The sequence below is a fragment of the Bubalus bubalis genome, chromosome 4, assembly GCF_019923935.1.
Source record: "Bubalus bubalis isolate 160015118507 breed Murrah chromosome 4, NDDB_SH_1, whole genome shotgun sequence".
Lineage (NCBI taxonomy): Eukaryota > Metazoa > Chordata > Mammalia > Artiodactyla > Bovidae > Bubalus > Bubalus bubalis.
In genome coordinates, this window is record NC_059160.1 from 52,187,094 (window position 1) to 52,213,405 (window position 26,312).

At 43.0% G+C, this 26,312-nt stretch overlaps 2 protein-coding genes across 3 annotated transcripts in view; both read right to left on the reverse strand.

Annotated features, from left to right (window-relative positions):
* Positions 1-22,140, reverse strand: part of TXNRD1 (thioredoxin reductase 1) — a 64,282-nt gene extending 42,142 nt beyond the window's left edge. The window contains exons 1-2 of one of the 2 annotated variants that reach the window (XM_006077212.4): positions 21,987-22,140; positions 20,428-20,522 (exon numbers count right to left, since the gene is read on the reverse strand). The gene's annotated coding sequence lies outside the window, so the exon portion shown is untranslated. The remainder of the gene's footprint in view (positions 1-20,427; positions 20,523-21,986) is intronic. The other variant, XM_006077213.4, reaches the window with a different exon arrangement.
* Positions 7,232-9,935, reverse strand: EID3 (EP300 interacting inhibitor of differentiation 3). Its single transcript, XM_006077211.4, has one exon. The coding sequence runs from the start codon at positions 8,653-8,655 to the stop codon at positions 7,525-7,527; it is 1,131 nt and encodes a 376-aa protein (XP_006077273.1). The 5' UTR covers positions 8,656-9,935; the 3' UTR covers positions 7,232-7,524.
* Positions 22,141-26,312: the final 4,172 nt, after the last annotated feature.

Sequence of the window (26,312 nt, forward strand, 5' to 3'; positions counted from 1 at the left end):
GGTCTAACATGAAAGGCTGGTAAACATAGCCAGTATTCATCAACTGGCATTATGGCGAGGTTCCTCCTCCAATGCAAGGCACTGTGGGGAGAAAAACAGCCCTTCGGATCAAAGGATCAATATGAGCTTCAGGTCATAAGCGTTACTCCCTCTAGCTGATCTCACAGCGTAAGGGCTGACTCGCTGCTTTAGAGGAATTAACAAATAAATGAAGCTAGATGTTCTTCTAGGAAAATAACCATTTTTAATCTAAGCCTCAACACAGATGGTGCCAGAACACAATCACTGGCTGCCTATATAAAAACCACCCAGTTCCTATAACCACTTCCTCTACTGGTGAATAAAACAAAGAAGGAAACTGTCATGCTGAAAAGCATGCTTCCTTCACCAACCATCATAATCTGCTCTCTAATGAAATTCTGTATCAGACCTGGGTTGATTAAAGTTTAAGAAAAATTGTATCAACCAGTGCACCAATTTTACAAAGAAAGCTCTGGGTGAACCTGAATATTTTTAATTCTGTAAAGTAAAATCAGAAGGACAGGGAATTGAGGTATTCAGCTGACCCCAGAACTAAACATGATGTTTTAAAATTATAATCCAATTTAAAACTGAAGTTGCTGTCATTCAATTCTAAGGAAGAGGTTGCCCACCAGAGATGTAAGACAGACAGACATACATCTCCTTCTCCTCTATAGCATAAGGAAGAAGCACACAGATGGGGTAAGGAGAGACGGGAGAAAAATGTCCCCCATTCTCCAGTTAAATTGCTAGAAACAGTGGCCACTGACCAGAGCAGCTGATAAAGAACAGGAGTTCTCAAACTTTCAGTCTCAAGATGCCTTTAGAACCTTAAATTATTTAGGATTTCCCACAAAGAGCTTTGAATAATGTGGATGGGCTTTGAATGTTAGAAACTAAAACTAAGAAAAAAATGTTAATATCTTAAATATAAAAATATGTAAACTATTAAAGTATCTTTAAAATTTAAATAAAAACATTACTGCTAAACATAAACAACTGACTAAAAACATTTTTAGTGAGAAAAGTGGCATTATTTTGTATCTTCATAATTCTCTGATGTTTGTTGGTAACAGACAGTGCACATCTCTTTTGTATTCAGTCTGCTGCACCACATCGCCTGCTATGTAACCTCTGGAAAACTCCATGGCAGACTTGTAAGAGAATCAGAGTGAAAAAGACAAAGAGCAAGTTACTATTAAGATCATTTTGACCTAAAGGACTTCTTGAAGGGGTAGGAGTTGGGGTGGGGATCTGGACCACATTTTGAGAACTACCCACAGAGATGTAAACATATACCCTCCTCTCCCCAGCAGCTGTTGGTGAGGCTTACAGAATGTACATTCTTCCATCTGCTTCTCAGTGCCTTTCCTCTAACCCACCCCTAGTAAACACTGCTCCAGACTCCCCAGAAAGGCACAATACAGAAAGCAATTAACATTTCTTTAAAATTAGAATAAGTCATCTTTATTCTCCCCCTCCAAAATCAGGCTCCAAAATCACTGAAGATGGTGACTGCAGCCATGAAATTAAAAGATGCTTGCTCCTTGGAAGAAAAGCTATGACCAACCTAGACAGCATATTAAAAAGCAGAGACATTACTTTGCCAACAAAGGTCCATCTAGTCAAAGCTATGGCTTTTCCAGGAGTCACATATGGATGTGCGAGTTGGGACTATAAAGAACGCTAATGGCTGAAGAACTGATGCTTTTGAACTGTAGTGTTGGAGAAGACTCTTGAGAGTCCCTTGGACTGCAAGGAGATCCAACCAGTTCATCATAAAGGAAATCAACCCTGAACATTCACTGGAAGGACTGATGCTGAAGCTGAAAATCTAATACTCTGACCACCTGATGCAAAGAACTGACTCATTGGAAAAGACCCTGATGTTGAGAAAGATTGAAGGCAGGAGGAGAAGGGAATGACAGGATGAGATGGTTGGATGGCATCACCGACTCAATGCACATCAGTCTGAGCAAGCTCCATGAGTTGGTGATGGACAGGGAAGCCTGGCATGCTGCAGTACGTGGGGTCGAAAACGAGTTGGACACAAATGAGCAACTGAATTTAACTGATACTGACTGATTCTCCCCCTAAACACGACTCTACCCTTTGGGCAGATGTGTACTGGTCTTTGGTTTTTAACCCATTATATATGAGCTCTGGTGTCAAATTGACCTGGGTTAAAATACCTGCTCTACCATTCTCAAGGCTAGGTGATCTTGGCTATCACCTAATCCTTGGGAGTCTGATTTTACATTCTGTAAAATGAGCATGCCCTCTCAACTACTGAGTTTGAGATAATGCATATTACAGCACAGTGGCTGGAAGGAAAAATCCCTACATTCACTAATTCTCCCCTTCCTACAAAAGGGAACCTGCCTGCCCAAGGGGCTGAGTCAAAAAGCTCTGGTGTTTTGCAGACGTTATCCCCTGCACTTCCCTGCATCACCGCTCACCTGAAATGCCCTCTTCCCACCAAATTCTGATCCAGTACATTGACGGCAGGTTATATTATTTCTATTCAATGTAAACAAAACATGACCCTTTCTAAAGCATTCCTTTAGGTTCTTTTACCAATATCTGAAGATCCCAACATAAGGCTATTCCTTCCATTGTTTCCCTAAGGTTCCCAAACAACATTATCTTTTTTTTCTCACAACTGCATTAATACAGGTTCTCAGAGCACTCAGTGAAGGCTGTTCCACCCAGCCACTTCCTGTCCTTCAAGATTTAGCTGGAAGCCTTTAGCTGATAGCAGACTGCTCCTCTCCTGAGGCCCCTGCTGGTATCTTCACACAATCCCATCAACTCCACAAGGATAGTTCTTTTCTTTCATGCTGGCATCACCAGTGCCAACCACATGCCTGTGATGTGATGTTCAAAAACATTCTTAGAGTAAAAGATCTGAGTGCTCATTCCTGCTGTGTTACATGTACTGAGAGGCTGGGCTTCAGTTCAGTTTTCTCATCATGAAAACAAAACTGTGGGAAAACACTAGAAAAAGTACCAGGTGTGTAGCATATTGGTTAGGAGCTCAAATTTAGTCCACATCTGAATCTGACTCTGCTCTTTACATGATCCTGAGCAAACTGCTTAATTCTCCTGCCTGAGCTCCTTGTCTGCATGGTTATATAAATTGTATCAGCTGCTGCTGCCAACAAGCTGCAGCATCCCCTAGGGGATATAGTCAAGCCTCTGTACTTTGGAGGACCAAGGGCCAGGACAGAAATAACACTAACTCTACAAACTTTCTAGAAGAGCCCAGTGGGCCCCAAGGCCTATGACAGCCAATTAGCAAACTACAGTCTGAGGGGCAAATTTAGCAGGCCTGCAGTTCTATTTTTCTTTTTAAACAGTCCCTGAGCTAAGAATTGTTCTTCTTAATATTTTAAAGTTGAAAGCAAGGAAAAAAAAATATCAAGAGTAAAACTTCATAATACATGAAAATTATATGAAACTTGAATTTCAGTATCCATTAAGTAACATCTTATTGGAAAAAGGCCAGGCCCATTTGTTGCAACATTGTCTATGGCTGCTGTTTCTGCAACATGAGTGCCATGAGTTTCAACCAAGGCCATATGGCCCACAAAGCTTAAAATATTTACTATGTGGCTTTCTGCAGGACAAAAATTGCCAACTTCTGGCCTAAAGGGAATCTTAATTAATGCTGATAAGTGGTACTGGATGAAAAGTACCCTACAGTAATACTAAGGGGTAAGCACAAATCAAAGAACTGTCTTCCTGCTCTGGAAGTTGAGATGCTGGCTATACTACCTTTCTTCCAGAAGAACCAGGGACACTGATTCTTCATTACCAGTTAACTGTCTAGACCTTCAGCTAACATGTGCTAAAATACTGAAGGGCCACAGTAACACTTGTGGCTCAGCCGGTAAAGAATTTGCCTGCAATGAGAGAGACCTGGGTTTGATCTGTGGGTTGGGAAGATCCCCAAGAGAAGGGAAACACTACACCCACTCCAGTATTCTGGCCTAGAGAATTCCATGGACTCGCAAAGAGTTGGACACAACTGAGTGACTTTCACTTTCACATAATCAGTAACATTTAAAGGACTCTAAATCAAGTATCCAGGCAAATTACTTACAACAAACAGACTCCATTTCAATGCCCCCTGACAGGGGCTTTGCCTTACACCCCAACCCCGCCCCCCTCAACACACACATCCCCAACATAGCATCTCAACCACTCTCTCCAGGTGGTTTTTCTTCAGAGCAGTCATCACTGACAGAATTACTGTGGTCTCCCACTCTGTTAGGCTCAACAATAGTCCCCCCAACATCAAAGTCTGAATCCCCAGAACCTGCAAATACATTACCTGTAAAAGAGATTCTTGAGATGTGAGTTAAGAATCTGGTGAGTTAACAATCTGGTGAGATTTTCCAGGATTACCCCCACAAGGCCCAATTTATTTACAAGTATCCTTATAAGAGGGAGGCAGACAGAGACACCACAGAAATCAATGAAGACAGAGGTTGCACTGGCAGTTTTGAGAATGGAGGAACAGACTATGAATCAAGGAATGCAGGCAGCCTCCAAAAAGGCTAAGCATTCTCCCCTGAGAGCCTCAACAGGACCTGGCCATGCTGACACCTTGATTTTACACCTTGCACACCCTGAGAAACTGATTTTGGACTTCCAACCTCCAGAATTGTTAAGATAATGTGTGTTGTTTTAAGCCACCAAATAGTAATTCATTACAGCAGCAATAGGGAACTAACACACATATTAAAATATAAATTCCTTGAGAGTAGGGCAATTTTCAATCTATCCTTTCCCCTCAGTGCTAGTGCAGTGTCTGGCACAGTTGCTGAGTGAATTAACCAAGTGCTAATTCTAATCACTTGACAATGGTTTCCGCAAAACAAGGGCAAGAATTTGAGAAAGCCAGGTCTAGACTTAAACTGAATGAACCAAGATGGAGAAGTCACCATGGAAGGAGGGCGGCAGCTGCATTCTGACGCTGATCTACTAAGTGAGGCACTAACGTGAGTGCTGACAATGAGCCCAACACTGTGCTGGATGTTTTGTACATATCATCCCATTTAATCCTCACAATAGTCTTCTAAGCACATGTCATTCTCATTTCAGAAACAATAAAGAAACCTTTTGAGATTAAGAAACTTGTCCATGAGTAAAGAATTAAACCCAGGTCTAAACGATTACAAATCTCTTGCTTTTCTCACTGTATCATACCCAGTAAATCAAAGTACTTGTCACATACTGTACATTTAATAGGTCATTATTCCCACTAAGCAAATAAAAAAACCTAAGGCTTGCAGGTTTAATAATTTGTTCAGTCTCTAACTAGAATTTTAAAAGGCAGGATCTGATCCCAGGTCCTTTGATCCGAAGAGGTTCTGTTAAACAACAAAATCCTAGTTTAAAAAATTTCCATGATATTTTCCTATCAGCTGACTTTATTGAACCTGTGAAATTAAAGCCACTCTAAATATATTGTTGAGAAACCAGCAGACTTGCAGTTTGGGTCACATCTAATCTCTATAAATGAATTATCTATTAGCCAGTTTCCCTTTTTTCTTCAGGGTAAAAAGGGGAAGAAAGGACTACTTTAGAAAATAATTGGCTTTAATTTCCAATCCATACGTCATGACAACCAATTTAAATTGAAACGAGTGGTCAGATTTATATTTTAACAGCTATAATTTTAGAGAAGACCCAAAAGATTACCTTCCTCCTAAACCTCCACATTCTCCATTCATGCTTTTAGTTAACACTTATATCTTCAAATACTCCCAGTAAAGACATCTGGTGTGTTAAGAGCAATCTGGTGGTAAGCAGACCTGAGGCAAGATCTTTTTGCTATCTCTAAGATTATCTTTTCCCCAAAAAGCAAAGGTCTGGAAAACCTAAGGAACCCGGATGGTAGAGGCATGCTAAAGGGAGGATCAGAGAGACTTCACAACTACTAGATCAAAAGGTTGTAGGCACTGGGAAGAGTTAGCATCCCTTCATATGAAAAGGGGAAGAAATGACTACTTTAGAAAATAACTGGCCCAGTTTCATGAGAAACTTCCCTTCTCATAAAACAAACAAAGAAACACCTGCACTATTACTGAAGAACTTCTCAATCTCCTCTCCATCTAGATGACATTCATTTAGTTTCTGGATTTCCCTTCCCTGTACTACATTCAGACTTAACAGGAAATTTTTATTATTCCTGTTACACAAAGCAGATCCTTATCCACTTGCCAAATAAGGTTTAATGGCAAGACCCACTACTACCAAAGACTGTTTCTACAGAGATCAAGAAAAACAGCTTGCAAGGATGGTCACTACACCTTCAAAAACTGTTTCCTTAAAAACCAAAATTTTCAGCAGGAGCGTCCAAATAAGGTTGTAATTTATATTCTTAAAACAATACAAGCAACAACAACAAAAGCCTTTAGAGCTTTATATGAAGTGAAGGAAATTTGGATAAATTAATCATATACTGATATTTCAATTTACATAGGGAGTTTCCAGGCATTCAAAGTCCTATTAAGAAATCAAAATTGAGTTGGGAACAAATATTCAAGGCCAGTACATAATGAAACATCACCAATTCTGAGGAACACCCTGTGTACTAGCAGAAATTACAAAGGTAAACTAGGGGCCAGAGAAGAAACAAAACAAGTAGATAAAAATTCTAATTGGATGTTAAAAGATTTTGTGTTTGAAATAATCTAAGAAAGAGAGGGCACTAACAGATGAGGTAAATCAATTTTTGCCTAGTATAACATTCAGATAGAATAGTTTTCCAAAAAAAAACATAGATTTCTCTGGAGCCATAACTTCTCACAATTCCACATATTTGACCCTCCATATTTCCCCTCCCGATCTTTAACCAATTCCTACTCACCTTTCAGTACTTTGATGGCTCACCTATTACAGTAGACAGTCTACTTTTGTTAAGCCCACATCACAGTAGAAATCATTTAGAACAAGGACACCCACTCATTAATCTTGACACCCACTCATTAATCTTATGAGTAGTCTTTGAAATGAAGCATGGCATCTGAATTTTTTTTTTTACAGTATTAACATGACTTACGCACTGCCCTACAGTCTTTCTTGACCATTTTTTTTTTTACCCATTCTTTCCCCCATCCTGGTCAAGAGCCCCATATGGGATTCCCTTGGTTCCCTGTGGCAGAGAAAGCAATGCAGTATCACAGAGCATCATAACTCATTTTTTTTAAACTATTAAACACCTTTTATTTTATGGAATTCAGTTATTAATAAAGCCTTAAGGAGCAGTCAAAAAATTTTTTGCATGAACACGCCAGTGAATTTCTTAAGCAACAGAATATAATGACTTTATAGAACTACCAAGAAAAATACAACGCACAGTAAATCAACTTATTTTCTTGAAAATATGTTTCACAAGAAATACAGTATGTGCTTCTGTTTGGATTTTACTCTTCACTATGTTATGCTTTAGAAAATAAACAAAACTGCATCCTATGCTAAGAACAAAAATCTTTAGTACGAGTTTGTGATCATAGCCTCCGAAATTTCGAAAGCTGCCACAATATTTTTCCAGTCTTGTAAACTCAAAGATATAACTCCCTGTTTCCTGCTGTGGAAACTGGGATCATTTCCCTCACCGGCTAGGTTAATATTAATTGGCTCTAATATTGGCAGCCTGTCTTGGTCAAGCCTTATTCTTGCAAAACCATCCCTTATAATGAAAGAAACATAAAATATATTCTCCACAGTACGAGAGAAAGAGTTTGGATCAATCACAAACTCAAAATAAGACACAGGAGTATCAGGATACTTTCGAAAGTACGTTTGCAACAATCCCAAAATTCTTTCTACTTCTTTTTCTGTGGCTTCTTGATTACCACTCAGATCCAGCTTCCTCAGCTTTGTAGGCATAACCCCATTCTCTTCCATTTTCTGAACTTTTCTCCGATGATTACGTCGCGGCTTTCGCGTGGCAGACTCTGGTTTGAACGAACCAAAAAGAAAGTGGAACGTTTCAGCTTGTGATATACACGATGTCGCTTCCTTCTGTACTGTCTCCCAGAAGGAAAGAGCTATGTTATCGTCACAGTTATTCAACGGATCACGTCCGTCATCTTCCATCCAATTTAGACCCACAAATATAAACAGAAAGTCACAAAACGCCACCTGATTAAAAAAGTTCATGTCAGAGTTCAGGTGCTTTGCTTTTTCTTTACCCAAATCAGAAGCCAAAACAAGAAACTGAGAGTCGAGAGCCGCTTCTCTTGTTCGACTCACTGCATCAAACAGGACATTGGCTTCCTCGAGAGCCTCGGTTAAGGAGTCGCTCGCCGTGTTCACTAGGTCGTCACGGTTCTGCTGGACGGTATAGATGAGCTGCCGATACTGCTTGCGGATACTCCGGCATTTCTCTTCATCCACCCGCTCCAGCAGGCTGGGGTCGATGTCGGCCTTCCCGCAGCTCAGGTCGTCAGAGGAGGTATCAGGTTCCGAGTCAGACGCCGCTGCCACTTCCACCTTCAAAGCTTCCACCTCCTCCTCCTCCTCCACCTGCTTCAGAAAGTACGCACTACTGGGGATGGTCACCACCGCCGGCGCTCTAGTCTCGTCGGCTTCCCTCAGGGAATAATTTTCATCGGCCATGTCGGCGGCGGGCAGCCCTCAGGTAACGGTCTTCGCGACGTTTCCGACAATAACGGAAACTGCAGGGGTCACCCAGGGCGGAGGAAGACGCTACCCATGCGCTCTAGCGGCGGCCTAGCGGCCCCGCCCCTCTCAGTTAACCAATAAGCACCCGCCGCCCGCGTAGAAAGCCGGCAAGAACCGGTCCTGGCATCACACTAGAGTAACACCGGTTGATTCAAGCGACAGCCGTTATTTTGGCGTTTACTGACAGTGTCATCTAGCTTTCAAAGAAACGCTTGCAAAATCTAACGACAAAACTATGGGGAGACTAAAGGGCCCGTACTTTAAAACACTGGCTGTCACATACTGCAGCATACTGTCATTAAAAGACGGGGGGGGGGGGGGGGTGTTTTTTGTTTTAAAAACTGTCTCCATTGCAGAAAGACTGAACTCCCAAGGTTCACTTGCAAAGTGGTTGCTAGGAACTCCGTCTTCACTATACAAATGTAAATTGTGTTTTGAAGGCCTTCAAAAGCCAAATCCTCGCCAATCTACTCCAATGGGGGAGGGGGAGCGGGTGACTGGGTAAGCAAGGGTCCGGGCTGGCGCATGCGCAAAGATGCGCTGCCATACCCCAGCCCCTACCCCGTCACCCGGTGTTAGGCAACTGATCTCTGATTCTCCAGCATCCAAGAGTACAAGAATAAAGTAAGACAGGGTCTCCGCCAAAGAACTATTTGGAAGATTGCAAAAGTACAGGTCACACACCCCGAGTGGATAGTAAATCTGAACCCTAAAAGGTGAGAAACCTGTTAAGACTTTAAACACAATCTGTTACGAGGATATGAACATGAACGCTGTTGAGTCTCGTGACAAATTTATGTAGGAAAATACTGCCACTAGTTCACGGGGAAATCACGTAAAGTTGGAGAAAGGACTCAGCTCATTAGTCACAAGAGGGGAGGGAGAGAGGTGAGGGAGAGAGAACACCTCAGTGCATCTCAAGTTCGGGTTTCCCGCATCGCATCCGCAAGTATCTGCCCTACCTTCCCTCCAATGCATCTTTACCGGTTCATTTTTCTTTTATAATAGCACACAGTTTTGGAGTAGGAAATGGCAACCCACTCCAGTATTCTTGCCTGGAGAATCCCATAGAGGAGCCTGGTGGGCTACAGTCCATGGGGTCGCAAAGAGTGGGACACGGCTGAAACGACTGAGAGCACAGTTTCTTGTAAATGCATGAACAGCGCTAGTCTTCAGTTCAGTTCAGTCGCTCAGTCGTGTCCGACTCTTTGCGACCACATGAACCGCAGCACGCCAGGCCTCCCTGTCCATCACCAACTTTGAGAGTTTACTCAAACGCATGTCCATTGAGTTGGTGATGCCATCCAACCATCTCATCCTCTGTTGTCCCCTTCTCCCACCTTCACTCTTTCCCAGCATCAGGATCTTTGCAAATGATTTCGCATCAGGTGGCCAAAGTATTGGAGTTTCAGCTTCAGCATCAGTCCTTCCAATGAACACTCAGGATTCATCTCCTTGAGGATGGACTGGCTGGATCCCCCTGCAGTCCAAGGGACTCTCAAGAGTCTTCTCCAACACCACAGTTCAAAAGCATGAATTCTTTGGCGCTCAGCTTTCTTTATTGTCCAGCTCTCACATCCATACATGACTACTGGAAAAACGATAGCTTGACTAGATGGACCTTTGTTGGCAAAGTAATGTCTCTGCTTTTTAACATGATGTCTAGGTTGGTCATAACTTTTCTTCCAAGGAGCAAGCATCAAGTGGGCCTTAGGAAGCATCACAATGAACAAAGCTAGTGGAGGTGATGGAATTCCAGTTGGACTATTTCAAATCCTAAAAGATGATGCTGTGAAAGCACTGCACTCGATATGCCAGCAAGGCTAGTATTAAGTTACTCAAAAATAGTTATATTGCTATTTTTGTTCAACATTATTTTTTTAAAGTAGGGTTAAAATTCAGAAAGAAACGTCCATTTCTCAAAAACAGTATGCATTATTGTTACTTGTACATATATATAATCCTGCTGTATTAGACTGTTCAAACAATGGGACTGGTTCAAAATTGGGAAAGAGTAGGTCAAGGCTGTATATTGTCACCAAGCTTATTCAACTTTTATGCAGAGTACACCATTCAAAATGCCAGGCTAGATGACTCACAAGAAGGAATCAGATTGCAGAGAGAAATATCAACAACCTCAGATATGCAGATGATACCACCCAGAGGACAGAAAGTGAAGAGGAACTAAAGAGCCTCTTGAGGGTGAAAGCAGAGAGGGGAAAAGCTGGCTTAAAACCCAACATTCAAAAAACTAAGACCATGGCATCCAGTCCCATTACTTCATGGGAAATGGGGGAAAAATGGAAACAGTGACAGATTTTATTTTCTTGGGCTCCAAAATCACTGTAGACAGTGACTGCAGCCATGAAAATTTTTTAAAAGATGCTTGCTCCTTGGAAGAAAATCTGTGACAAACCTAGGCAGTGTATTAAGCAGAGACATCACTTTGCCAACAAAGGTAAGCATAGTCAAACCTATGGTTTTTCCAGTAGTCATGTATGGATGTGAGAGTTCGCCCATAAACAAGGGTGAGTGCCTTAGAATTGATGGTTTCAAACTGATGCTGGAGAAGACTCTTGAGAGTCCCTTGGACACAAGGAGATCAAACCAGTCAATCCTAAAGGAAATCAACCCTGAATATTCATTGGAAGGACTGATTCTGAAGCTGAAGCTCCGATACTTTGGCCACCTGATGCAAAGAAAGAGCTGACTCATTGGAAAAGACTCTGATGTTGGGAAGGATTGAGGGCAGGAGGAAAAGGGGGCAACAGAGGATGAGATGGTTGGATGGCATCAGTGACTCAATGACATGAGTTTGCGCAAACTCCAGGAGACAGTGAAGGACAGGGAAGGCAGGCGTGCTGCAGTCCATGGGGTTGCAAAGAGTTAAACGTGACTTAGTGACTAAATAGCAACAAATTAGACTGTTAGCTCCCCTAAAGCAAGAACTTGTTTGTAAATCTTCCAAGCTAAGCTGTTTTCACATGGATATATTCGAGTAGACACATTTCAATGTGTAAGTGTAGATGAAAACTTTGTTCCAGCACCTATTGCAATTTATTTGGCAGCAAAAGATGAACTTCTTCTAGTGAAAGAAATAAATCTCACACATAGATAATAAAAGTTAACTGCTTTTCATAATTCAGCCTTATTTCTTCTCTGAAATGAAGAAAAAGCAACAGGAAAACAAAGTTGGGGCCCAGGATCATCTAAGGGCTATATTTTACCCCCAAGCCTGGCCAAGTACAAACTAATACTTAACCTGTTTTGTATCTTTGGTGAAAACTCATAGTCCCAAGTTCCAAATCCTAAAAAGTTTGGTTTTATAGTTAACCATATTTGGGGGGAAGGAGGAGAAGGGGACGACAGAGGATGAGATGGCTGGATGGCATCACTGACTCAATGGACGTGAATCTCAGTGAACTCCAGGAGTTGGTGATGGACAGGGAGGCCTGGCGTGCTGCGATTCATGGGGTTACAAAGAGTCGGACACGACTGAGCAACTGATCTGATCTGATCTGATATTTTGGGGACTTTCTGATATCCATTTCAAATTCAATAAAAGCAATGTATAGATGAACTCCAAAAGACAAGCCAACCTTCCCACCCTAAGGTGTCTATTCCCCCCTAGCTCAGAGCATGGAAAACAGGCTAGCACCAATTTGCTCCATACAGAGGCTTTCATCAAAGAATTTTTAAATGCTTTAGAAAAGTAAATGAATTTTCCCAACCTACTTATAAAGTATTACTAATACCATTTACAGGGATTTCTCAGGAGATAACAGCCCACACAACTTGCTCAGAGCAACAGCACACATCAAGACAAGCATTATGTTATTAAGTTGTGATTTCCAGTGCTAAATTTGTTCTCTGTAAATCCCTGCTCCTAAGAACCTGGGTAACATATAGCATCCTCACACTTGTATTATGCTCTACCTTTTTGCATCTGCCTTGGGAGCACAAGGTTTAGATGTGGCTACAAAGTAAAAATCTCAAATCTAATGATTTCCCCTGATCATGTGAAGAATGGAGTTGCTGCTAAAGGCTCCATTAAGGCCTCTATTTCCTTTCTTCTTTTCTTCAATATTTTTCTCCAATGTTACTGTTCAGTCCCTTTGCTAGGAGTTCAGATTCATTCGTTCCAAGCATTCTTAAGCTCCTTCCACAACCCTCAGTGTTCAACAGAAACATAACAGGATGGATGAATGTTACAGTGTGTTACAGGTCTCTCTATGGTCAAATTTTAAGTCATACAGGATTCACTATCTTTTCCAGTGGGTTTTTATTGCCCGATTAATCTACAACAAAGAGATATTTAAGAGACCTCTGAGCCAAGCCAGGAACCAGTTGGGTTAGTCCTGCCTGCATGCTAAAAGATATCCTGCTATTAGCTACCTCCTGACACTTTCCTGTTCCTTCTCGCAGTTTTTCTCCCTTCATTCTGCCAGGGTAAGCTGTGAAGAGATATGGTGAAGGCCTAGTTTGATTTGCCGGAGTAGCACGGTGTTACGTACATGTTCTTTTTCATTTTCATCTCCTTTAAGGCTATGTTTTTAGGTGTATGTTTTTGCTTTGTTTGCCTTTTCATATTAAAGGTAAACTTTGCAATGATCAAGGCAGAGTATCTGTTTTTAAAATGAGCTTCTGAAAACTCCATGGACAGTGGAAGGAGGCAAAGCTGGGTTCCAATCATGTGTTATGCATGCGTGCTCAGTCATATCCTACTCTTTTCTACCCTATGGACTGTAGCCCACCAGTCTCCTCTGTTCATGGGATTCTCCAGGCAAGAATACTGGAGTGGGTTGCCATCTCCTTCTCCAGGGGATCTTCCCTACCCAGGGATTGAACCCACATTTCCTGTGTCTCCTACATTGCATGTGGCTTCTTCACCACTAGAGCCATGGGGGAAGTCCAATCATGACCTATTAGCAATTCCTTAGGCTGCTTAACCTGTCAGCCTCTGGTCTCCTCATCTGTAAAATATAAATACTACTACTCTATCATAAAGCTACTGTATTGAATGAATCAGAATTACATAATAGATTTGACAATATTTACAACTACTGAGTAGTTCCTTAAATCTTCAGTTATCCCAAAGGTAGCAAATGTTTAATAAACATTAAAACACTAAACAGAAAAAAATGTAACAAACCAGTAGCTTCACTCCTGGATATTGTTTTAGGAACAGAAAAATGTTTTAAAGGCTAAATCCATAGGAGGAAAACAGAAATATATCTCACTATAATAATACCAGTGAAATAAAATTTTAAAACCTACTAAGGCTTCAGTTAAGCTTCCCAGGTATCGCCAGTGGTAAAGAACCCGTCTGTCAATTCAGGAGACATAAAAAATGCAGGTTCAATCCCTGGGCTGGGAAAAACCCCTGGAGGAGGGCATGGCAACCCACTTCAGTATTGTTGCTTGGAGAATCCCATGGAGAGAGGAGCCTGATGGGCTGTAGTCCATAGGGTCGCAAAGAGTCGGGCACAACTGAGGCGACAGTTGTGTATAGCACTTTGAAAGGTAAACCACTCTACTGCTGCTGCTGCTGCTAAGTCGCTTCAGTTGTGTCCGACTCTGTGCAACCCCATAGATGGCAGCCCACCAGGCTCCACCATCCCTGGGATTCTCCAGGCAAGAACACTGGAGTGGGTTGCCACTTCCTTCTCCAATGCAGCAAAGTGAAAAGTCAAAGGGAAGTCGCTCAGTCGTGTCCGACTCTTCGCGACACCATGGACTGCAGCCTAACGGGCTCCTCTGTCCATGGGATTTTCCAGGCAGGAGTGCTGGAGTGGGGTGCCACTGCCTTCTCCAACCACTCTACTAGATACTCTAAATCTGGGCCACAAAGTGAGTCTGAAATTATATGCAAAATTCTTTATGTGTATTTTTCTATAAATGGATTTCAGCAGTTTCTTTGAAAATACTCTGTATCTAAAAGAGGCTTTGAATAACTGTTCTATTCAAATAAGGCTTTACCTTATTTATCTGTTATCTGAAATAAAAGATAAAATGACAGTCATGTCCCACAAAATAACTTGGACCCACCCATTGAGATACTTTAGAGTACATAAAACCTCCGCCCTTGCTCTGTGATTTAAAGTCATACATTTAACTGACACTTCAGAAAACCAAGTACTGGCTGACTTGCCAAGCACCCACAACTAACATAAACAAGGGTGTGAGATGAAAAGAGAACATTTCCCATTGTAAGAGCCATTATCAACTCTCCTGGGACATCTCAGAAGCCAGCAATGACCAGGAACATCATTTTGATAGACTGGGGTAGGGAAGCACTGGGTGTGTGGCTTCTAAAGGAGGCAGCCTTGGAAAAACTCAGCCCTTGAGGCCAGAGTTAAAAGTAGTGCTTTCTTCAGAGTTTGACTTTCCTCATTTGTAAATGTCACCCATCAGATGACTTCTCTGTCATACAGAGTGGCCTTAACTCTTTGTAAAAAACCATATTACAAACATCAGGTGACAAATGTATTTTTAAATATATACACTGCCCTATGGCTCAGAGGTTAAAGTGTCTGCCTGGAATGCAGGAGACCCGGGTTCAATCCCTGGGTTGGGAAGATTCCCTGGAGAAGGAAATGGCAACCCACTCTAGTACTCTTGCCTGGAGAATCCCATGGAGGGAGGAGCCTAGTAGGCTACAGTCCATGGGGTTGCAAAGACACAACTGAGCGACTTCACAACAGATGTTACAGATGACAAAGACAGGGCCTAGCTCAACAGCGAGAATACAGGGGCTCAATAAGCATTAGCTAAATAGACATAATGTGACTTTCTTCTCAGTTGACCTGGACACAGCTACATAACTTGTTTAAGAGGACAATGCTCCAATCACACAGCTCCTTAAAAGTCTGAACTGCATTATATGCTGCCTAGAACCTCTCCTGAACCACTTTGGGCATAATCACTGATAGAGACAGTCCACTTTCACAAAATCAGACACCTCATAGCTAAATCCCTCACTAAAGTCAGTCCTCTGGCTCTGCCATCAACCATTCATTCCACAAGTATTTACTGAGTGCCTACCAGGTATTAACACAACACGTGGAAGACACAAAATAAACCATTTTTGTCCTAAAGGAAGGTACAACGTAGTAGGCACAGAGGAACGCAACTCCAGTCTGCAGGTATGCTGCACACCAACGCCAATTTGCCAGAACTATGCTAGGAATACCAAGATTTGCATAGGCTCAGCCATGAGTCATGAACATACAATCACACCCGAGAGATCAGGCATGCATCCCAAAAGAGATAACACAAAGCCAAGTGCCAGAAGTGTGAGAACAGCACAGTGAGCTTTACAGACAGCCCTGCGCTCCATCCTGGCTTTGCCGCTGTGTCATCTGGGCGTACTTCTTAAGTTCTGAGGGCCTCCACTCTGTCAACTGGAAAACTGGATCATACCACCTCCTTCATAGCACTCTTGTGAGGATTAAATTAACTAGTGATCACAGCATTTAGAAGCTAGCACAGAAGACACATTCAATACATGGTAGCTACTTTCACTGACAGGCACGCTTATTTAAATATCTGATGAGATCCTAAGACAGACTGGGAAACACAGGCACTAAGAATAAGTCTAGCTGTTCACTCTTGATATTGGCAGGACTCCTCTTTTCATTTGTGGGAGTACTGAGGGGGCACAGAGGAGGGGAAAGAGGCAAATCTGGCCTTGTACTCTGACCCAGGTGGGCAGGTGGAAAAATGGGTCTGAGCAGGAAGAAAAGTCAGAAAATGACTTTTGAAATGAAACAAAGAACAGACCAAAGAAGGGAAATGTTAGGGACTATAGCTGCAACAGTATTCCCACGAGCTTCCAGTATAGGCAAGGGAGCAGAGCAAGAGACAACCAGAAAAGCAGGTTGAGCCCAAACCCTGGGGAACACAGAAAACCAAATTGAGAAATGTACATTTTATCCTGGATGCAGATCCAGGGGCAGCAAACAAGCAGTCAGGAAGATGACTATGCAGCAGATGGACAGGAGGGACAGGAGGGGCAGGAAGAGAGAAGAGGGCAGCCAGTTAAGAGACTGTAGAGGCAGAAGGCAGTGAGTACCTGAAGCAGCCTGGGCAAAAGGTAACAGAGGTAGAAGGCACCTACACGGGAAACAGTCAGGCCTGGCGAATGAACACAAAACATAAAGGCGAAAAGAAATCTGAAGCCTGGACCAGAACAGTGACACCATTGTACAAGGACAGCGAAGAGGTTTGAGTCATCTCTTGGTTAAAGTGAGAAAAGACATTGGGTCTCACCGTAGATTCACAGCTACTAAAAATTGTACTGTAGAATCAGCACCAGATAAATATATTTGCAGTACGAACAATCTATGCCCCTTTTAAACATTGTTAGTCCTTACCTCTTACCTTTTTAAGAAACCAGGGTCAAAGCAGTCCTTCAACGCTCTTTAGGCCTTAACTTTAATTAGGCTGAAAAGCACAGACATTACTAATCTCCCCAGAAGGGACTGTCTCAGAGGAGAGAATCTAGTTTTCTACTCATTTTAGTAGAGTATTAAGAAAGAAAGTGGACTGTCAAGAGTTATTAAATTACCGCTCCATTTCCTGATGTCCATTCAGTCAGGAGTTTCTGGTTTCTGGTAACTTTAGAAGTTCAGCTTGAAAGGAGACCTGCCTATTTCAGTGCCCACCCCAGGCCCCGCAGCCTGACCACCACACTATCACCCCTGAGCTTCCCCGACACCGGCTCCATAATTCACTTGGGTCTTCATCAAAACGCACTGCTCTGTGTCTGTCACCTCTCCTGTTACTGCCTGGAATAAATTAAGTCCCATGTTGCAAGTTTTAGTCTTATCTCCCCAAGTTATTCTCCCAAACTACCTAAGTCTTAACTATGTTTGGCCCTTCCTATTCCAGCAAGTGCTTTTTCACTCACTTTGCTTTTCCTCTCAATACCACCAATAGGCATTCATTTTGTACAAGTGGTTTCAAAACTCTGGAATCCAGGAGATGCTAATTTACATTAAGATTTCCTGTAAGAAAATTTGCAAACTTGCTCTTAAGAACTAAAATATTTACCTTTATACCAAAATATTTAACTAAAATACCTTTTGGGTGTTAAGCCATAATCTTTTGTTTGGTTTTCCTCAATTCTAATTATTTAGCAACTAATCTTGACCAAACTACCTCATACATTAAAGTAAATCTCAAAACGGGATATGTATCCTAAGAATTACCTGAGGGGGCTTGTTTAAAATAAATTAAAAGGCAGAACCTAGCCCCTTCCAGAGAGTTCAATGACTAAGACCTCAGATATAGCCCTGCTAAGTCGCTTCAGTCATGTCCAACTCTGTGTGACCCCATAGACGGCAGCCCACCAGGCTCCAACGTCCCTGGGACTCTCCAGGCAAGAACACTGGAGTGAGTTGCCATTTCCTTCTCCAATGCATGAAAGTGAAAAGTGAAGGTGAAGTCGCTCAGTCGTGTCCAGACTCTTAGCGACCCCATGGACTGCAGCCTACCAGGCTCCTCCGTCCATGGGATTCTCCAGGTAAGAGTACTGGAGTGGGGTGCCACGCATTCCAGGTGACTGCAGTTTTTTTGAAAGGCACTTCTTTAAAGCCTTTATCATCTAAACTTTTCAGTTCCTTCCAGTAGGACCCTACTCCCTGGTCTCCTACAGTTCACTGTAAATGCAAGGCAGGTTTTGGTGCTGCTGCTGTTTATTGAGGGGAAAGGAAGGCAAATGAAGAAACAGTATAAAAGGAGAAAAGAAAAGCAGACATTTTTATGAATTCCCACTTCATTATTTAGGTTGCAATTAAAGCAGGAAACCTTAACCTTTAAGGTGTGGACTTTAGGATTTAGCACTAATCCTATAAGCACTCAATTCTCCACTGAATAAATGCCTTTCTCCACTCAAACCCAATTTTCCCTAAGAATTTCAGGACCTACCATTTAGCCCCAAATGTGGTCAATTTGCTGCAAATTCATAAACATTTCAAAGCAGTAGTCCTTACCTAGCTGTCTTCTTCCATTTTTTAGTACTCATTAAAAACCAAAAATAAATCAAAGGGGAGTGATAAGTTTACTTGGAAGAGATGTGCTAAATAATTTTTTAAATTTTAATTATAATTTGGCAGTAGGCTTTTCGTTCATGGCACTGCACTTCGTTAAATGGCTAAAATTAACTATGATCATATAGAATTGAGAACATCAGATCTTATCAATTAAATGGGTGCAAAGCTTATTAAAAAATTCATAAACATTCTTTTTACTCCCATTGGTATTAAAGCCAAGATCATCTATAGGATTGATACAAAGATCAAATGCCTATACACCTTTTTAAGTGCAAATTTATGACACAAGTAGAGAGGTCAGACAGAAAGGAATATTAATAGGACTTTGTTTCATTTTACTTGCAAACTAAAGGTTTGAGTAACACAATATATTTTATATCAAGCTAAAAGCCTTTTTAGGGGTGGCTCAGTGGTAAAGAATCTGCCTGCCCATGCAGACTGGGGGGATGTGGGTTTGATCCCTGTGTCAGGAAGACTGCCTGGAGGAGAAAATGGCAATGCAACCCACTCCAGTATTCTTGCCTGGGAAATCCCATTGACAGAGGAGCCTGGCAGGCTACAGTCCATGGGGAAGCAAAAAGAGCAGGACATGACTGAGCGACTAAACAACAAATAACAAAAGCCTTTTTATTTCAATTATTTTTCATTATTTACTGTGTCTTTGAGTCTATCGCCATTTTCTATACCCATTCTTCAAAAAGGTAATGATTCTTTTAGAAAAAAAGTAAATAAAAATGCAAATTAATTGTTATAGTCATCCTGAAGGCAAACATATCTAAATACGCTGTTAGACTTAACTGAGAACTCAAGCTTACTTAAGACGGCAATGGTCAAGTATGAGTTCCATTTCTTAAAAATTACAGATACAATTAAACAAGGATGACCAAAAAAAAAAAAAAAATCAGCAAAAATTAAAGCAGATATATCAAGGTGATCAGATTCTGAGTATCCCCCACACCTGACGTATTAATAGAACATCATCCATGGCGCATATCCCTCCAAAGGTGCATCCTGCCCGCCAGCATTGGGCCAGTGAGGTAGGCCATGACCCATCCAGCCCTCAGTAGATGGTCCTAAGGGAGGACTGCCACCAGCTCACCACCACCCAAAGGAAAGATTTCTTTCTTTCCTTTGGTTCTACCCGGCTAACTCTGAGCTAGAAAAGAGACCACTGCAGGGAAATGAACTCACTCCAGGAGCTTGAGTTTGCTCTCCCCTAGGCCTGGGGTTTCTGGGTTTCCCTCCCCGAGAATTAAAAAGGAAGATGATAGGGTGGGACAAAGATAACCATTCCCTGAACCACTTTTCTTGGTACTTCTCTAAACAACTCACTTTCAGCAGTTTACACTGCTGCTAAAAAAAAAAAAAAAAGTAAGTTATTTAGATATACTGGAAAAGAGAGGGAGGGAAATAGAAAGGAAGGGAGATGAAAATAGGTCCCTTTGCCCTTCCAAGCTTCCCAGTTCTGAAATGTGTCTCATCCACGTCGATTCACACGTGAGCAGGCGCCCGCGTTTCTTCGTCGTTTGTCTAAGGATGTGCTCCATTTGGAGGTTCGCTGACAATCACCCTGGGTCTGAGACCACGACCGGCTCGGTGAGCTTGTTCCCAGTTCAGGCGGGTAAAACAGACGTTAAGGTCTCCCACCTACCTTCAGGGTCGGACCATGGTGGCCTATCTTTCTCCGTTTCACAAGGGTTTTGGAGGTCCGTTCGGACAGAGCTCCCTCGAGGCCCAGCCCGTCCTCTGTGGCACAAAAGCAGAGCGGAGCGGGTCAGTCTTTCCGCCCCGGGGCCGCGGCGGGAAGTGCGCGGCGAGGGCGGGGCTTCCGCGTCCCCAACTGCACTCCCCCCGGCGACTGCCCGGCCCCAGCCCCGGCCCTGACCTTGACCACGGCCGCGCGCCGGCTCGGGTCTCGGACCCACGCACCTGCACGCGGCCTGGAAACGTGGCATCGCGACCAGCGACAAACCCCAGGGTTCCGGCCGGACTCTAAGATAAACAAGTCTCGCTAAAATACACGTCCTACTTTCCCGGCAAGTCCAGAATTCAGAAAAGCCTCATAAAGAAGGCTAAGGCACAATTATCTCAGCTTTTATTAAAAACACCTCCCAACTTAATCTTCCTTTGAACTCTGCATAGCTAAAGTATGTAGAAAACCAACTTCCAAAGTTTCTTTGAAATCTGAAACCACGGGGCAAGATTAAGGACACTCTGCCCACTTGAGGGTGCTTTTATTTAAGAGCCTTGAAATAATAAAGCAACACCCTACATGACAGCCTGGGTGCAACTGGTCCAGTTTTACAAACGAGTGAACTCAGGTCGAGAATGAGTCAGTGAGAATTAAAAATAGACTCCGGTTATCCTGACATCAGGTCCATTCATCAGACAAAAACCACCCAAGCACCCAAAAGTACAGTCTGATAATAACAATAACAGTAGGACCGATTCTGCAGTGTTTTACATGTATTAATACTGGATCTTCACCACTACCGTTTCATAATATGTTTTATCAGGTCCATTTCACAGATAGGGAAGAGGCACAGAAACACTTTCCTGCCCAAATTCAAGCAAGCTACCCAACAGCAGAGCCAGGATTCAAACCCGGCAGTGCAGTGCAGCCTTTAAACGCCTACCCTGCCTGATACAGTGAAATGAGCACCAGTTCCTCTTGGTTGTCTCCTGTAACAGCCTGGGGAGTCACAGCAGTCTGAGCGTGGTCTCCCCGCTTGCACACACGGAGACACATATGACTTGCCAACCTCTCGCAATTTCTTAAGATTCAGTGGTGTGAAGATTACTCGAAAGGCATCCTTAAATTGTTACACTCGCTTAAGGCCGACAAGGCTCTGTCAAACTATTCATCGTATTTGCACCTACTCGTGCTCTACGAAATGATACAAAACCCCATTTTTCTCCAATATTCTGCAAACCGTCCCTATAAAGAAAAGCTAGACAGGAAACTACCAGTCGACAGAGGGCCGGTCTCACCTACCGACGCGCTAAGCTTTCACCGACCCAGGCGAAACAATGACCGACGCCAAAAAGCTCCCTCGCCTGGAGAAGCCTCACCCCTGCTCAGACACGCCTTCAAACGTCTCCCTTCCCCCTGCATCGCCAAGGCATCCGGCAAGAGGATGCTCTGGGCCCGGCGACCTCACAGCCCGGGGGCTCCAGCCTTCCTCCGTTTCCAGTGAACCCGAAGCTTACACGAACGCGAGCCCTTGGACACCCGGCGATCCTCCGGACGTGCCAGCACCTTCAGCTCCGGATGCAATGCGGGACTGGAGCGAAGTGAGCGAAAGGTCCGCGGGTTCCCAGTGGCTCCGAGAAGCCACGCCCTCCCCTTAAATGGGCGGGCAAACCGCCAGAGTCAGAATGACAAAGCAAAAATCCACTCCTCGTGCAGCCCTGTGGACTGCGCGGATGGGCTTAGCAAAGTGGGATCTCCTAATTGGGTGACAGCACATCCTCTTCCTGCTCACAGCGCCCCCAACCCAAGAAAGGTGCAAACGCAATTTAAGGAACTATGTGGAACCGGAACCAAAAGAGTGTGCCTTAACTAACTGGACTATGCCCTCGGGCAGTGACTCTGGAACTTTGTTACGATTGTGATCAGGCAAAGAACTTTAAAAATACTGACACCTGGTACACACTCCCAAACATTCTGATGTATTAATAATTGGTATTGGTGTGACCTGGGTGTCTGAGGTTTTTTAAAACTCCCTGAATGATTCTAGTGAACAGCAGTTTGGGATCCATTACCCTATGGTAATGGATTAGTCAGTGTGGTGATTCTGTAAAGGAAGTGATGTGTCTTTTAAAAGAAACTTCCAGTCCATCCTGACTAATTCTGAAAAATGACGAATTCTTACCAAGCATAACTTTGCTTTGTAGTACTTCTTCCTTATCCCACTCAGATTTCGGTTTGTCATGTTTGTCTTAAGGAAAACTGAGAGTATATTTAACTCCAGTCATGCCAGCCACCTGCAGCCAGCTGCCCAGTTGAGCCACACTCTCTCATACTTCCTTGCTTTTACTCATATTCTTACTCAGCACTTGGTACTGGTAGGTGGCTATGAATATTTGCTGAATAAATAAATAACTGAATGCCTTTTCCACTGTGATGGTTACTGCCTGACTGAAGCACGCTCAGGTGAAAGGGTTGCTGGTCCCTAAAAAATCCATGAAGCCACAATTTGCTCCTTTGAGTCCCTTTCCAGTGCAAGGCAGAGGCTTAGTGAAGCCCCTCAGAGTCTGAATGTATGCACACGCACGCATATGCACACACACACACACACACACACACACACTATACATTTGGGGGAGGGGAAAAACCTTTTCTCCAGTCTCCTAGGTTCTTCTAGAGGTCAGGAATTAAATTGTCATGAGACAAATTATAGGAGAACATAAAATTTAATTATATACGTACAAAATTAACATGAGAATATGAGGTCCAAGGAAAAATTAGGCAGGATGAAGCTTGTATACTGTCCCAGAGAAGAAGGAGGTAAAGGGTTTGAGACTTCAAAGGCAAGAAAGGAAAATTTACAGGAAGAAGAAAATGAGCAAATGTCTGATAAACACTTGTTTAGTCATGCAGATTTCCCAGGTGGCTTAGTGGTAAAGAATCCACCTGCCAATGCAGGAGACAAAAAAAATGTGGGTATGATCCCCGGGTTTGATCCTTAGGTCAGGAAGATCCCCTTGAGGAGGGCATGGCAACCCACTCCAGTATTCTTGCCTGAAGAATCTCATGGACAGAGGAATCTGGTGGGCTAACAGTCCAAAGGGTTGCAAAGAGTCAGACCAACTGAGCACACAGGCACACAGGCACAGCGGGATCCAGAGAGAACCTCAATCAAACAGGCCTTGCTGAGTTCCCCCAGTCTACCACACCTAGTTCACGTTATACTTTTCTATGATGATAATTGTTTTTCCTGGAATAGGCCCTGTTGGCAGGTAAGGGGACAAGGTAAAAAGTTCTTCCTGAGGATTTGTTTCTTAAAAATAATCGACCCCAAAGAATCCTCAAACCAAAGAGACACATTTTGGGGTGAAAAGTTTTGTTCCCCTCAGTTCAGTTCAGTTCAGTCACTCAGTCATGTCCGACTCTCTGTGACCCCATGAATCGCAGCATACAAGATGCTAAACTGACACTCTCCCTGTTTGGTGGTTATTTATGTGCATGTCTCACCTGATTCTTGCGGTGACCCAAAGACGAAAGAGCAGATAAAACCAAGGAGAGTCTTGGAATGCAGATATGGAAAAACCAGACCCTTATTGTCCTTTCTCCCCCATGTTGTAACTGTTAATGGATTTCAGATCCTCCTGAGCCGTACAACCTGCCTCCCCTCCTACCTCAAAGGGAGAAGGTATTTGCCTTACTCTTTTCCCCACCCAGTATATGTGCCTCATCCAATCAGCAAATGACCCACAAGACCCCTATCCCACTCCTTGTACCCTGGGTATAAATGTAGACTAAGGACCCCTGTTCTACGTCAGTTCTCGCTTGAGCTGGCCCACTGTTCTAACAGCATCTCCCACTCTAATAAACTTTATTTCCCTCTCATTCTAATGTCTGGAAATTTTTTTCCAACCCACGCATGGACCACGACAATTCTGGAGTCCTGAGAAGAGAGGATGGGTCTAGAACATAAGTGTTCAGGAAACAAGATGACTTAAGAGAGCAAAGAATGGTAAATGTGAAGGAAATAAAGCTGGGATTAAGGGAGAAAACTTAACATTTACTCCTGGCTGCGATGCTGAGCTCTGTATTAACCATATATATGCCTTATTTCATTCAAGCTACACAAAACAATTCATGAACCAGGGTCATAACTCTGCATTCTTAAAAATCTTTAGAAATGACAGTTTATTTCAAAAGCATGTCTTAGGATACAGAAGGACTTTAAAATCATTTAACTTAATGTGCTAAAAGCAAGTGATAAAGGTTGACTTCTAAGAGCCTTCTGTGACAGACAGAATTACCAGAAAAGGCTAGATAAGGCATTTTTAACTTGACACTGTTTTTTGTTTGGCCATATGGCAGGCAGATCTTAGTTCCCTGACCAGGGATCAAACCCATGCCCCTCTGTATTGGAAGCACAGAGTTTCAACCACTACACCACCAGGGAAGTCCCCTTCACACTGTTCTTAAGTGAGCAGATTATATTAACAACACAAATCCCAAGAGTAGCCCCATGTAGTTACTTTTTATGTTTAAAAAAAAAAAAAATTACCATTAAAAAAAGCTTCACTTTCCTTTCAAACGATTCTTGCTGCAGTTCCAGGCCCAGATATCTTATCCTTGTCAGGAAATACAGAGAATGCCTTAGTTCTATTTAGTTGCTGATTAATGGGAAAAGAGCCTCATCGCCCCCCATCTCTCATCAGGCAGCATTTGTTCCAGTGGTACATCTTGCCTCTGTTGACTGGGTTCCTGTTATTCCTCCTGCCTAAAATTATCTTCCCTGCCTCAGGGCCTCCCCCCTCAAAGCTCATTTGAAAAGTCACCTCCTCTGGGAGGGCTTGCCTGATTTCTACCTGAGTGTTTATCACCCCTTCCCTCTTCAGTTCAGTCGCTCAGTCGTGTCCGACTCTTTGCGACCCCATGAATCGCAGCATGCCAGGCCTCCCTGTCCATCACCAACTCCTGGAGTTCACTCAAACTCACGTCCATCTAGTCAGTGATGCCATCCAGCCATCTCATCCTCTGTCGTCCCCTTATCCTCCTGCCCCCAATCCCTCCCAGCATCAGTCTTTTCCAATGAGTCAACTCTTCGCATGAGGTGGCCAAAGTACTGGAGTTTCAGCTTTAGCATCATTCCTTCCAAAGAAATCCCAGGGCTGATCTCCTTCAGAATGCACTGGTTGGATCTCCTTGCAGTCCAAGGGACTCTCAAGAGTCTTCTCCAACACCACAGTTCAAAAGCATCAATTCTTCAGCGCTCAGCCTTCTTCACAGTCCAACTCTCACATCCATACATGACCACAGGAAAAACCACAGCCTTATTACACAAACCATCTAAATCCAACAGAGTTTTGAGAAGGCAAAATCTTGCTTGATTTATTATGCCCTCCTGGAACCTGTTATATATAGTAAGTGTGCAGAAAATGCTGGAAAAGACCCTCTGTTCCTGAGCTGTTGTCTAAGCACACTATTAATGGGTCTATGTAAGTGTTTGATCAAGGGTACTATTGCACTAAACTACTGTTCCTCAATAAGCCTTTCTCATACACACACACACACACACACACACACACACACTTAAACACACACCGAGCTAGAGTCACCTTTCTGACACTCAAATCTTCTCTGTTCACACCTTTAGTGGCTCTCTAGGAACCTCCAAATAAGGTCCAAAGTCCTCAATTGTATTGACTTGGCAAGGGCCACCCTTGTTAAATCTAGATATCCACATATTCTGTACCCTACTTAACCAGAAAACATAGCTGGAGAAAACAAAGAAATTCAAAGTAATTTCACTTAAGTCAAGGCCACTAATCTCAATGTGTCTCCAAAGCTGCCCAGCA

What these genes read in the sequence shown, in the direction of transcription:
- EID3 (XM_006077211.4), bottom strand. Translation starts at nt 8,655, where the DNA reads ATGGCCGATGAAAATTATTCCCTGAGGGAAGCCGACGAGACTAGAGCG.